The sequence below is a fragment of the Chiloscyllium plagiosum genome, unplaced genomic scaffold (assembly GCF_037043375.1).
Source record: "Chiloscyllium plagiosum isolate Xiang-an unplaced genomic scaffold, Cpla_swu_hap1 HiC_scaffold_28, whole genome shotgun sequence".
Classification (NCBI taxonomy): domain Eukaryota; kingdom Metazoa; phylum Chordata; class Chondrichthyes; order Orectolobiformes; family Hemiscylliidae; genus Chiloscyllium; species Chiloscyllium plagiosum.
In genome coordinates this window covers 52,038,339-52,052,200 of record NW_028270166.1, presented here as the reverse complement: position 1 = coordinate 52,052,200, position 13,862 = coordinate 52,038,339, and the positions used below count along the sequence as shown (strand labels likewise).

At 48.9% G+C, this 13,862-nt stretch overlaps 1 protein-coding gene across 2 annotated transcripts in view; it reads left to right on the top strand.

Moving 5' to 3' along the window:
- plppr3a (phospholipid phosphatase related 3a) overlaps positions 1–3,671 on the top strand; it is a 286,508-nt gene extending 282,837 nt beyond the window's left edge. For both annotated transcript variants that reach the window (XM_087976208.1, XM_043720758.2), the window contains exon 8: positions 859–3,671. In XM_087976208.1, coding sequence (XP_087832334.1) covers positions 859–2,169 — 1,311 coding nt within the window. In that variant the 3' untranslated portion in view covers positions 2,170–3,671. The remainder of the gene's footprint in view (positions 1–858) is intronic.
- Positions 3,672–13,862: the final 10,191 nt, after the last annotated feature.

The window sequence follows — 13,862 nt, the reverse complement described above, 5'->3', positions numbered from 1 at the left end:
TTCTGGACTCCCTCCACTAGAGGAAATTATTTCTCTGTATGTACCCTATTAAACCATTTTCTCACTGTCAGAATCACCAGTGTTACAGTGCAGAAGGAGGCCATTCGGTCCATCGTGCCTGTACCAGTTCCTTAAATGAGCGTCATTGCTTAGTGCCGATCTTCTGATTTTTCCCCAGCCCCTTGCATGCTATTTTTATCCAAATAATCATCCAATGGTCTCTAAAATGTCTCAATTAAGCAAAACATTTTTAAGAGAGGGACAGCACAGTGGCTTAGTGGTCAGCGCTGCTGCCTCACAGCACTAGAGACCCCAGGTTTGATTCCACCCTCGAGTGACTGTCTGTGTGGAGTTTGCACATTCTCCCAGTGTCTGTGTGGGTTTCCTCCGGGTGCTCTGGTTTTACCCCACAATCTAAAGTCATGCAAGTTAGTTGTGTTGGCTGTGGTAAGTTGACCATAGTGTCTAGGGATGTGCAGGCTTGGTGGATTAGCCATGGGAAAAGCAGGGTTATGGGTATAAGGTAGGGGTATGGTTCTGGGTGGGATGTTTTTCAGAGGGTCAGTGCAATCTCGATCAGCCAAATGGCCTGCTTCCACACTTTAATAATTCGATGAAATAATGGCTTTGTCTCTTGAACCACAGTCAGTGCAGAAGCCAAGATTTGCAACAGTTTCTCGTGTATTTATACCTTTTTAAGGTAATTGGGATAAGCACCTCACAACTTCCAACAGTAAGAAAAGGTATGGTTTCACATCTCCCACACAAGCATTGCCTAATTTCAAAGTTGCAAACACTGTCAGTCACAAGTTGAATTATGCTGGCCCCTTATTTTTTCCTGTATATATGTTTTCACAGGGGCTTCATGCTGTGGGGAACTTCAAGGCCTCAGATGATGCCACCCCAATGAAAGCTTCTCCCAAGAGTGGCCTTAGGCCCCTGGCTCATCTCCGCCATGATTCGGTTTACCAGCAGAGTAAGTCCCTGAGCACGGACGAGCTGAATCCACAGCCCAGACTCGAAGGCCTAGAGCAGCACCTGGCACAGCGGGAGAAGAACTCCTTGAACAGCCTGAAACGGGCCAGTGTTGACGTGGAGCTGTTGGCGCCTCGCAGCCCAATGGGCAAGGAAAACATGGTGACCTTCAGCAACACGCTGCCACGGGTAAACACACCGAACCTGGATGAGGCCGCTCGCCGACACATGACCATTCATGTCTCCATGGACGCCTCCCGCTCCAAGCAGCTTATCTCGCAGTGGAGGCAGAGGCCGGTGGATGGCCTGGCCTTGGACCACGACCCTAACATCAGCCAGTCACAGCCACAAATGAGGGCTGCTCTGGAGCTGAGGGCTGGAGGCTTTGAGCAGGAGGAAGTGGCACCCTCCTCCCTCTACCCCACGGTGCAGTCCAGGGCCACTGAGAGAGGTGGGGCACGGGTCCTGATCCAGTCCAGAGCAGGCACCTCGCAACTGGTCCACATCCCTGAGGAAAGCCAGGCGAGTGTCAGCACCTCCCCGAAAGGTAACTCAGCTCGGGCCAAGTGGATGCTGCTGGCGGAGAAGGGAGGGATTCCACGGGCCCAGCCCCAGGCCCAAGCCCAGCCACAACCCCGCATCATGCAGGTCATCGCCATGTCCAAGCAGCAGAGCACGGTGACGGTAACACCGAGGCACTCGGAGACCTCCAGCAGCTCAGAGTCTTCGCAGTACAAGTCACCCTCAGACCGGGACTCATCCAGCATCGTGACAGTGGACGCCCACGGCTCACACCCAGTTGTGCATGTCTCCTCAGCCAATGGCGCCGCAGGGCCCTGGGAGTGGAAGTCGCCACAGGCTGGTGAGGCCTACGAGCTGAACGACCTCAGCAGGGACTACCGGAGCTACCGACCCGCCAAGAGCGGGGGCAGCGCTGGAGGAGTATCACCCGGATCCTCGGCCAGTGACCTGGAACATGAAGACACTCGCTTCTGCAGCGTTGCCACGATCAACGTGGCAGCAGCCGAGAGGAGCGAGACCAACTCGGAGAGCCTGACCGTCGGCTCCAGCCGGGACTCGACATTAAGGAGGAAACCCAACCCGGCTTTCCTAGTTGAACGGGAAACCAGCACAGACAGCGACCAGGAGGCTTACTACAAGAAGCTTCAAGCCAACAGGAGATTTAAAGACTGACCTGGACCCTCCTAGAGGGGCATTCCGTTCCTGAAACAGCCCGGATACCAACTCCCGACAGTGCTTAGCTGCTGAGAATTGGTTATCCCTTATCCCCACATTGAACATGATGGGAGAAATAAAACAGTCTTTGCAAGGAGATCTCTTTTTTTGCCTCCATTTGCAATACAATTCTGTTCTTCAAAACTGATTTTGTTTGCAGTTTGAAGCCTTTCCTTGACTCAGAACAGCTGGGAATACAGATCCAGATTGAAACTTCCAAGGCCCTACATATGATGTTTTTCAGATATTTTTTTTTAAAAAAAGTTGTATTTACTCACACCTTTCCTGCCCTCAGGAGGTCCCACAGCACTTTGGAGCGAAGTGATTGCTTCAGAGACAAAGATGAATGGGCCATTTCAATTCGCATGTTATTTGTGTTGTTATCTATTCCAGCCTTTTGGAATTGTAGTCTTGTATTTAAGTTTGTGGTTTGAAATTGGTTAATGGTTAAAGAAGCAAGAAGTGAGATTAGTGTCTTGTGTGGTTGACCCTAATAGTGTAATCTGTTGCTTGTGACTGTTTAATATGTTGGTCAGCATCCTGAGCCAGGAATTGTACTTTATAGAAGATATGGACAGTAAGCAGTGCCAAATGGTACCAACCCTTTGTGTTGGATTGAACCTGCAGATATTTTCATTGTATACAAGATAGCTGGGTGTTATGATCTTTTCATTGATGTGATTAATGATTGTAAGCAGGCAAGCACAGTGATCTCGCATGACCTGCCAGGAACAAGCAGCAACTGCATGGTGCTAAGAAAGAAATGAACAAGAGTAAAATACTGTAAATGCTGGAAATCTGAAATAAGAAGTCAATTGCTGGAGAAACTGAGCTGGTCTGACAGCATCTGTGGCAAGACAAACAGAGTTCGCCTACCAGGCCATTTAAACTCTGACAATTTCAGGAAAAATCATTAACATTAGCTGTTTCTGATGCTCCCTGATCTGCTAAGTATTTCCAGTTTATTACTGTTTCAAAATTGAAGAAAGATTGAGTTAATCCCAACACAGGATTATAATCTTTGGGAGAATGTGAAACAGTTGAGATAATGCAAACAGACTATTTGGTCAATATGTAGGACAGGTATTGTCCAGTTTTAAAATGCAAGCAATATATAGGAATGCAATATATTAATAAGATATGAGAGTTCATATTCATAGCTGCACCAACTCGGACTGGATATGATAAATGATGTTCTCTGTAGCATATTTCCTTTCGATTCTAAGTGAATGTTGCACATTATAATTCTATGGTGCTGGATTGGCCAAGGCAACTCCTGAGGCCAGTACTGTGCCACATTATCACATGTCTGAATCAAACCTATTTTCAGCCATTTATTGGAAACAGTCCAATAGAAGGCACAACCTTTGCACAGCCACCTCCCCAGACAAAATTCACATCGGTCTCAGACTGTACAGAGGCATCAGTGTCAGAATTGTACAGAGGGATTAGTGTCAGAATTGTACAGAGGGATTAGTGTCAGAACTGTACAGAGGGATCAGTGTCAGAATTGTACAGAGGGATTAGTGTCAGAACTGTACAGAGGGATCGGTGTCAGAATTGTACAGAGGGATTAGTGTCAGAACTGTACAGAGGGATTAGTGTCAGAACTGTACAGAGGGATTAGTGTCAGAACTGTACAGAGGGAACGGTGTCAGAACTGTTCAGAGGGATCAGTGTCAGAGCTGTACAGAGGGATTAATGTCAGAACTGTTCAGAGGGATCAGTGTCAGAATTGTACGGAGGGATTAGTGTCAGAATTGTACAGAGGGATTAGTGTCAGAACTGTACAGAGGGATTAGTGTCAGAACTGTTCAGAGGGATCAGTCTCAGAACTGTTCAGAGGGATCAGTGTCAGAGCTGTACAGAGGGATCAGTGTCAGAGCTGTACAGAGGGATCGGTGTCAGAACTGTACAGAGGGATCGGTGTCAGAACTGTACAGAGGGATCAGTGTCAGAACGATACAGAGGGTTTAGTGTCAGAACTGTGCAGAGGAATCAGTGTCAGAACTGTGCAGAGGGATCGGTGTCAGAACTGTACAGAGGGATCAGTGTCAGAACGATACAGAGGGTTTAGTGTCAGAACTGAGCAGAGGAATCAGTGGCAGAACTGTGCAGAGGGATCGGTGTCAGAACTGTACAGAGGGATCAGTGTCAGAACGATACAGAGGGTTTAGTGTCAGAACTGTGCAGAGGAATCAGTGTCAGAACTGTGCAGAGGGATCAGTGTCAGAACTGTACAGAGGGATCAGTGTCAGAACTGTACAGAGGGATCATTGTCAGAACTGTACAGAGGGAACGGTGTCAGAACTGTGCATAGGGATCAGTGTCAGAACCGTACAGAGGGATCAGTGTCAGAACTATACAGAGGGATCAGTGTCAGAACTGTACAGAGGGAACGGTGTCAGAACTGTACAGAGGAATCGGTGTCAGAACCGTACAGAGGGATCAGTGTCAGAACTATACAGAGGGATCAGTGTCAGAACTGTACAGAGGGAACGGTGTCAGAACTGTACAGAGGGATCAGTGTCAGAACCGTACAGAGGGATCAGTGTCAGAACTATGCAGAGGGAACGGTGTCAGAGCTGTACAGAGGGAACGGTGTAGGATCTATACAAAGTGCTCAGTGTCAGAATTGTACAGACGGATCAGTGTCAGAAATATACAGAGGGATCAGTGTCAGACCTGTACAGAGGGATCAGTGTCAGGTCGATACAGAGGGAGCGGTGTCAGAACTATAGAGAGGGATCACTGTCAGAACTGTGCAGAGGGATCAGTGTCAGAACTGTATAGAGGGATCAGTGTCAGAACTGTATAGAGGGATCAGTGTCAGAACAGTACAGATGGAACGGTGTAAGAACTGTACAGAGGGATCGGTGTCAGAACCGTACAGAGGGATCAGTGTCAGATCTGTACAGAGGGATCAGTGTCAGAACTGTACAGAGGGTTCAGTGTCATAACTGTACAGAGGGAACGGTGTTAGAACTGTACAGAGGGATCGGTGTCAGAACTGTACAGAGGGATCAGTGTCAGAACTGTACAGAGGGATCGATGTCAGAACTGTACAGAGGGAACGGTGTCAGAACAGTACAGGGGGAGCAGTGTCAGAACTGTATAGATGGATCAGTGTCAGAACTGAGTAGAGGGAATGGTGTCAGAACTGTACAGAGGGATCAGTGTCATAACTTTACAGAGGGATCAGAGTCAGAACTATGCAGAGGGAACGGTGTCAGAACTGTAGAGAGGGAACAGTGGCAGAACTGCACAGAGGGATCAGTGTCAGAACTGTACAGAGGGAACGGTGTCAGAACTGTACAGAGGGATCAGTGTCAGAATTGTACAGAGGGATCAGTGTCAGGTCTATACAGAGGGAGCGGTGTCAGAACTATAGAGAGGGATCACTGTCAGAATTGTGCAGAGATATCAGTTTCAGAACTGTACAGAGGGATCAGTGTCAGAACTGTACAGAGGGAACGGTATCAGAACTGTACAGAGGGATCAGTGTCAGAACTGTACAGAGGGAACGGTATCAGAACTGCACAGAGGGATCGGTGTCAGAACTGTACAGAGGGAACGGGGTCAGAACTGTACAGTGGGATCAGTGTCAGAACTGTACAGAGGGATCAGTGTCAGAACTGTACAGAGGGTTCAGTGTCAGAACTGTACAGAATGATCAGTGTCAGAACAGTACAGAGGGATCAGTGACAGAACAGTACAGAGGGATTGGTGTCAGAACTGGACAGAGAGATCGGTGTCCGAACAGTACAGTAGGATCAGTGTCAAAACTGTACAGAGGGATCAGTGTCAGAACTGTACAGAGGGATCAGTGTCAGAACTGTACAGAGGGATCAGTGTCAGAACTTTACAGAGGGATTCATGTCAGAACTGTACAGAGGGAACGGTGTCAGAACTGTACAGAGGGATCAGTGTCAGAACCGTACAGAGGGATCAGTGTCAGAACTATGCAGAGGGATCAGTGTCAGAGCTGTACAGAGGGATCAGTGTCAGAACTGTACAGAGGGATCGGTGTCAGAACTGTACAGAGGGATCGGTGTCAGAACGATACAGAGGGTTTAGTGTCAGAACGATACAGAGGGTTTAGTGTCAGAACTGTGCAGAGGAATCAGTGTCAGAACTGTGCAGAGGGATCGGTGTCAGAACTGTACAGAGGGATCAGTGTCAGAACGATACAGAGGGTTTAGTGTCAGAACTGAGCAGAGGAATCAGTGGCAGAACTGTGCAGAGGGATCGGTGTCAGAACTGTACAGAGGGATCAGTGTCAGAACGATACAGAGGGTTTAGTGTTAGAACTGTGCAGAGGAATCAGTGTCAGAACTGTGCAGAGGGATCAGTGTCAGAACTGTACAGAGGGATCAGTGTCAGAACTGTACAGAGGGATCATTGTCAGAACTGTACAGAGGGAACGGTGTCAGAACTGTGCATAGGGATCAGTGTCAGAACCGTACAGAGGGATCAGTGTCAGAACTATACAGAGGGATCAGTGTCAGAACTGTACAGAGGGAACGGTGTCAGAACTGTACAGAGGAATCGGTGTCAGAACCGTACAGAGGGATCAGTGTCAGAACTATACAGAGGGATCAGTGTCAGAACTGTACAGAGGGAACGGTGTCAGAACTGTACAGAGGGATCAGTGTCAGAACCGTACAGAGGGATCAGTGTCAGAACTATGCAGAGGGAACGGTGTCAGAGCTGTACAGAGGGAACGGTGTAGGATCTATACAAAGTGCTCAGTGTCAGAATTGTACAGACGGATCAGTGTCAGAAATATACAGAGGGATCAGTGTCAGACCTGTACAGAGGGATCAGTGTCAGGTCGATACAGAGGGAGCGGTGTCAGAACTATAGAGAGGGATCACTGTCAGAACTGTGCAGAGGGATCAGTGTCAGAACTGTATAGAGGGATCAGTGTCAGAACTGTATAGAGGGATCAGTGTCAGAACAGTACAGATGGAACGGTGTAAGAACTGTACAGAGGGATCGGTGTCAGAACCGTACAGAGGGATCAGTGTCAGATCTGTACAGAGGGATCAGTGTCAGAACTGTACAGAGGGTTCAGTGTCATAACTGTACAGAGGGAACGGTGTTAGAACTGTACAGAGGGATCGGTGTCAGAACTGTACAGAGGGATCAGTGTCAGAACTGTACAGAGGGATCGATGTCAGAACTGTACAGAGGGAACGGTGTCAGAACAGTACAGGGGGAGCAGTGTCAGAACTGTATAGATGGATCAGTGTCAGAACTGAGTAGAGGGAATGGTGTCAGAACTGTACAGAGGGATCAGTGTCATAACTTTACAGAGGGATCAGTGTCAGAACTATGCAGAGGGAACGGTGTCAGAACTGTAGAGAGGGAACAGTGGCAGAACTGCACAGAGGGATCAGTGTCAGAACTGTACAGAGGGAACGGTGTCAGAACTGTACAGAGGGATCAGTGTCAGAATTGTACAGAGGGATCAGTGTCAGGTCTATACAGAGGGAGCGGTGTCAGAACTATAGAGAGGGATCACTGTCAGAATTGTGCAGAGATATCAGTTTCAGAACTGTACAGAGGGATCAGTGTCAGAACTGTACAGAGGGAACGGTATCAGAACTGCACAGAGGGATCAGTGTCAGAAACGTACAGAGGGATCAGTGTCAGAACCGTACAGAGGGATCGGTGTCAGAACTGTACAGAGGGAACGGGGTCAGAACTGTACAGTGGGATCAGTGTCAGAACTGTACAGAGGGATCAGTGTCAGAACTGTACAGAGGGTTCAGTGTCAGAACTGTACAGAATGATCAGTGTCAGAACAGTACAGAGGGATCAGTGACAGAACAGTACAGAGGGATTGGTGTCAGAACTGGACAGAGAGATCGGTGTCCGAACAGTACAGTAGGATCAGTGTCAAAACTGTACAGAGGGATCAGTGTCAGAACTGTACAGAGGGATCAGTGTCAGAACTGTACAGAGGGATCAGTGTCAGAACTTTACAGAGGGATTCATGTCAGAACTGTACAGAGGGAACGGTGTCAGAACTGTACAGAGGGATCAGTGTCAGAACCGTACAGAGGGATCAGTGTCAGAACTATGCAGAGGGATCAGTGTCAGAACTGTACAGAGTGAACGGTGTCAGAGCTGTACAGAGGGAACGGTGTAGGATCTATACAGAGTGCTCAGTGTCAGAATTGTACAGAGGGATCAGTGTCAGAAATATACAGAGGGATCAGTGTCAGACCTGTACAGAGGGATCAGTGTCAGGTCTATACAGAGGGAGCGGTGTCAGAACTATAGAGAGGGATCAGTGTCAGAACTGTGCAGAGGGATCAGTGTCAGAACTGTACAGAGGGATCAGTGTCAGAACTGTACAGCGGGTTCAGCGTCATAACTGTACAGAGGGATCGGTGTCAGAACTGTACAGAGGGATCGGTGTCAGAACTGTACAGAGGGATCGGTGTCAGAACTGTACAGAGGGAACGGTGTCAGAACAGTACAGGGGGAGCAGTGTCAGAACTGTGTAGAGGGAATGGTGTCAGAACTGTACAGAGGTATCAGTGTCATAACTTTACAGAGGGATCAGTGTCAGAACTATGCAGAGGGAACGGTGGCAGAACTGTACAGAGGGATCAGTGTCAGATCTATACAGCGGAATCAGTGTCAGGTCGATACAGAGGGAGCGGTGTCAGAACTATAGAGAGGGATCACTGTCAGAACTGTGCAGAGCGATCAGTTTCAGAACTGTGCAGATGGATCAGTGTCAGAACTGTACAGAGGGATCAGTGTCAGAACTGTACAGAGGGAACGGTGTCAGAACTGCACAGAGGGATCAGTGTCAGAAACGTACACAGGGATCAGTGTCAGAACCGTACAGAGGGATCGGTGTCAGAACTGTACAGAGGGAACGGGGTCAGAACTGTACAGTGGGATCAGTGTCAGAACTGTACAGTGGGATCAGTGTCAGAACTGTTCAGAGGGATCAGTGTCAGACCTGTACAGAGGGATCGGTGTCAGAACTGTACAGAGGGAACGGTGTCAGAACTGCACAGAGGGATCAGTGTCAGGTCTATACAGAGGGAGCGGTGTCAGAACTATAGAGAGGGATCACTGTCAGAACTGTGCAGAGCGATCAGTTTCAGAACTGTACAGAGGGATCAGTGTCAGAACTGTACAGAGGGAACGGTGTCAGAACTGTACAGAGGGATCAGTGTCAGAACTGTACAGAGAGATCGGTGTCCGAACAGTACAGTAGGATCAGTGTCAGAACCGTACAGAGGGATCGGTGTCAGAACCGTACAGAGGGATCGGTGTCAGAACTGTACAGAGGGAACGGGGTCAGAACTGTACAGTGGGATCAGTGTCAGAACTGTACAGAGGGATCAGTGTCAGAACTGTACAGAGGGTTCAGTGTCAGAACTGTACAGAATGATCAGTGTCAGAACAGTACAGAGGGATCAGTGACAGAACAGTACAGAGGGATTGGTGTCAGAACTGGACAGAGAGATCGGTGTCCGAACAGTACAGTAGGATCAGTGTCAAAACTGTACAGAGGGATCAGTGTTTGAACTGTGCAGAGTGAATGGTGTCAGAACCGTACAGAGGGATCGGTGTCAGAACTTTACAGAGGGATCCATGTCAGAACTGTGCAGAGGGATCGGTGTCAGAAGCGTACAGAGGAATCGGTGTCAGAACTGTACAGAGGGATCGGTGTCAGAACTGTACAGAGTGAACGGTGTCAGAACTGTACAGAGGGATCGGTGTCAGAACTGTACAGAGGGATCGGTGTCAGAACTGTACAGAGGGATCAGTGTCAGAACTGTACAGAGGGAACGGTGTCAGAATTGTGCAGAGGGATCAGTGTCAGAACCGTACAGAGGGATCAGTGTCAGAACTGTACAGAGGGTTCAGTGTCAGAACTGTGCAGAGGGAACGGTGTCAGAACTGTGCAGAGGGAACGGTGTCAGAACTGTGCAGAGGGAACGGTGTCAGAACTGTACAGAGGAATCGGTGTCAGAACTGTACAGAGGGAACGGTGTCAGAACTGTACAGAGGGATCGGTGTCAGAACTGTACAGAGGGAACGGTGTCAGAACTGTGCAGAGGGATCGGTGTCAGAACTGTACAGAGGGATCAGTGTCAGAACTGTACAGAGGGAACAGTGTTAGAACTGCATAGAGGAATCGGTGTCAGAACTTTACAGAGTGAACGCTGTCAGAGCTGTACACAGTGATCGGTGTCAGAGCTGTTCAGAGGGATCAGTGTCAGAACTGCATAGAGGAATCGGTGTCAGAACTTTACAGAGTGAACGCTGTCAGAGCTGTACAGAGTGATCGGTGTCAGAGCTGTTCAGAGGGAACGGTGTCAGAACTGTACAGAGGGATCAGTGTTAGAACTGTACAGAGGGATCACTGTCAGAACTGTGCAGATGGATCGGTGTCAGAACTGTACAGAGGGATCAGTGTCAGAGCTGTACAGAGGGAACGGTGTCAGAACTGTTCAGAGGGAACGGTGTCAGAACTGTTCAGAGGGAACGGTGTCAGAACTGTACAGAGGGATTAGTGTCAGAACTGTACAGAGGGTTCGGTGTCAGAACTGTACAGAGGGATCGGTGTCAGAACTGTACAGAGGGAACGGTGTCAGAACTGTACAGAGGCATCGGTGTCAGAACTGTACACAGGGATCCGTGTCAGAACTGTACAGAGGGATCAGTGTCAGAACTGTACAGAGGGAACGGTGTCAGTACTCTGTAGAGGGAACGGTGTCAGAGCTGTACAGAGTGATCGGTGTCAGAGCTGTTGAGAGGGAACGGTGTCAGAACTGTACAGAGGGATCACTGTCAGAACTGTGCAGAGGGATCGGTGTCAGAACTGTACAGAGGAATCAGTGTCAGAGCTGTACAGAGGGATCAGTGTCAGAACTGTTCAGAGGGATCAGTGTCAGAATTGTACGGAGGGATTAGTGTCAGAATTGTACAGAGGGATTAGTGTCAGAACTGTACAGAGGGATTAGTGTCAGAACTGTACAGAGGGATTAGTGTCAGAACTGTACAGAGGGATCAGTGTCAGAGCTGTACAGAGGGATCAGTGTCAGAACTGTACAGAGGGATCGGTGTCAGAACTGTACAGAGGGATCAGTGTCAGAACGATACAGAGGGTTTAGTGTCAGAACTGTGCAGAGGAATCGGTGTCAGAACTGTGCAGAGGGAACGGTGTCAGAACTGTACAGAGGGATCGGTGTCAGAACTGTACAGAGGGATCAGTGTCAGAACTGTACAGAGGGATCAGTGTCAGAACTGTACAGAGGGAACGGTGTCAGAACTGTCAGAGGGATCGGTGTCAGAACTGTGCAGAGGGATCAGTGTCAGAACCGTACAGAGGGAACGGTGTCAGAACTGTACAGAGGGATCGGTGTCAGAACTGTACAGAGGGATCAGTGTCAGAACTGTACAGAGGGATCGGAGTCAGAACTGTACAGAGGGATCGGTGTCAGAACTGTACAGAGGGATCGGTGTCAGAACTATGCAGAGGGCACGGTGTCAGAACTGTACAGAGGGATCGGTGTCCGAACTGGACAGAGGGATCAGTGTCCGAACTGGACAGAGGGATCAGTGTCCGAACTGGACAGAGGGATCAGTGTCAGAACTGTACCGAGGGATCAGTGTCAGAACTGTACAGAGGGATCAGTGTCAGAACTCTACACAGGGATCAATGTCAGAACTGTACAGAGGGATCAGTGTCAAAACTGTACAGAGGGATCAGTGTCAGAACCGTACAGAGGGATCGGTGTTAGAACCGTACAGAGGGATCAGTGTTAGAACTGTTCAGAGTGATCAGTGTCAAAACTGTACAGAGGAATCAGTGTTAGAACTGTACAGAGAGATCAGTGTCAGAACTGTACAGAGAGATCAGTGTCAGAACCGTACAGAGGAATCGGTGTCAGAACTGTGCAGAGGGATCCATGTCAGAACTGTGCAGAGGGATCGGTGTCCGAACTGGACAGAGGGATCAGTGTCCGAACTGGACAGAGGGATCAGTGTCCGAACTGTACAGAGGGATCAGTGTCAGAACTATACAGAGGGATCAGTGTCAGAACTGTTCAGAGGGAACGGTGTTAGAACTGTACAGAGTGAATGGTGTCAGAATCGTACATTGGGATCACTGTCAGAACTGTACAGAGGGAACAGTGTTAGAACGGTGTGGAGGGAACGGTGTCAGAACTGTACAGAGGGATCAGTGTCAGAACTGTACAGAGGGATCGGTGTCAGAACTGTACAGAGGGATCGGTGTCAGAACTGTACAGAGGGATCGGTGTCAGAACTGTGCAGAGGGATCAGTGTCAGAACTATGCAGAGGGAACGGTGTCAGAACTGCATAGAGGAATCGGTGTCAGAACTTTACAGAGTGAACGCTGTCAGAGCTGTACAGAGTGATCGGTGTCAGAGCTGTTCAGAGGGAACGGTGTCAGAACTGTACAGAGGGATCAGTGTTAGAACTGTACAGAGGGATCACTGTCAGAACTGTGCAGATGGATCGGTGTCAGAACTGTACAGAGGGATCAGTGTCAGAGCTGTACAGAGGGAACGGTGTCAGAACTGTTCAGAGGGAACGGTGTCAGAACTGTAGAGAGGGAACGGTGTCAGAACTGTACAGAGGGATTAGTGTCAGAACTGTACAGAGGGTTCGGTGTCAGAACTGTACAGAGGGATCGGTGTCAGAACTGTACAGAGGGAACGGTGTCAGAACTGTACAGAGGCATCGGTGTCAGAACTGTACACAGGGATCCGTGTCAGAACTGTACAGAGGGATCAGTGTCACAACTGTACAGAGGGAACGGTGTCAGTACTCTGTAGAGGGAACGGTGTCAGAGCTGTACAGAGTGATCGGTGTCAGAGCTGTTGAGAGGGTACGGTGTCAGAACTGTACAGAGGGATCACTGTCAGAACTGTGCAGAGGGATCGGTGTCAGAACTGTACAGAGGAATCAGTGTCAGAGCTGTACAGAGGGATCAGTGTCAGAACTGTTCAGAGGGATCAGTGTCAGAATTGTACGGAGGGATTAGTGTCAGAATTGTACAGAGGGATTAGTGTCAGAACTGTACAGAGGGATTAGTGTCAGAACTGTACAGAGGGATCAGTGTCAGAATTGTACGGAGGGATTAGTGTCAGAACTGTACAGAGGGATTAGTGTCAGAACTGTACAGAGGGATTAGTGTCAGAACTGTACAGAGGGATCGGTGTCAGAATTGTACAGAGGGATTAGTGTCAGAACTGTACAGAGGGATCAGTCTCAGAACTGTTCAGAGGGATCAGTGTCAGAGCTGTACAGAGGGATCAGTGTCAGAACTGTGCAGAGGAATCAGTGTCAGAACTGTGCAGAGGGATCGGTGTCAGAACTGTACAGAGGGATCAGTGTCAGAACGATACAGAGGGTTTAGTGTCAGAACTGAGCAGAGGAATCAGTGGCAGAACTGTGCAGAGGGATCGGTGTCAGAACTGTACAGAGGGATCAGTGTCAGAACGATACAGAGGGTTTAGTGTCAGAACTGAGCAGAGGAATCAGTGGCAGAACTGTGCAGAGGGATCGGTGTCAGAACTGTGCAGAGGAATCAGTGTCAGAACTGTGCAGAGGGATCAGTGTCAGAACTGTACAGAGGGATCAG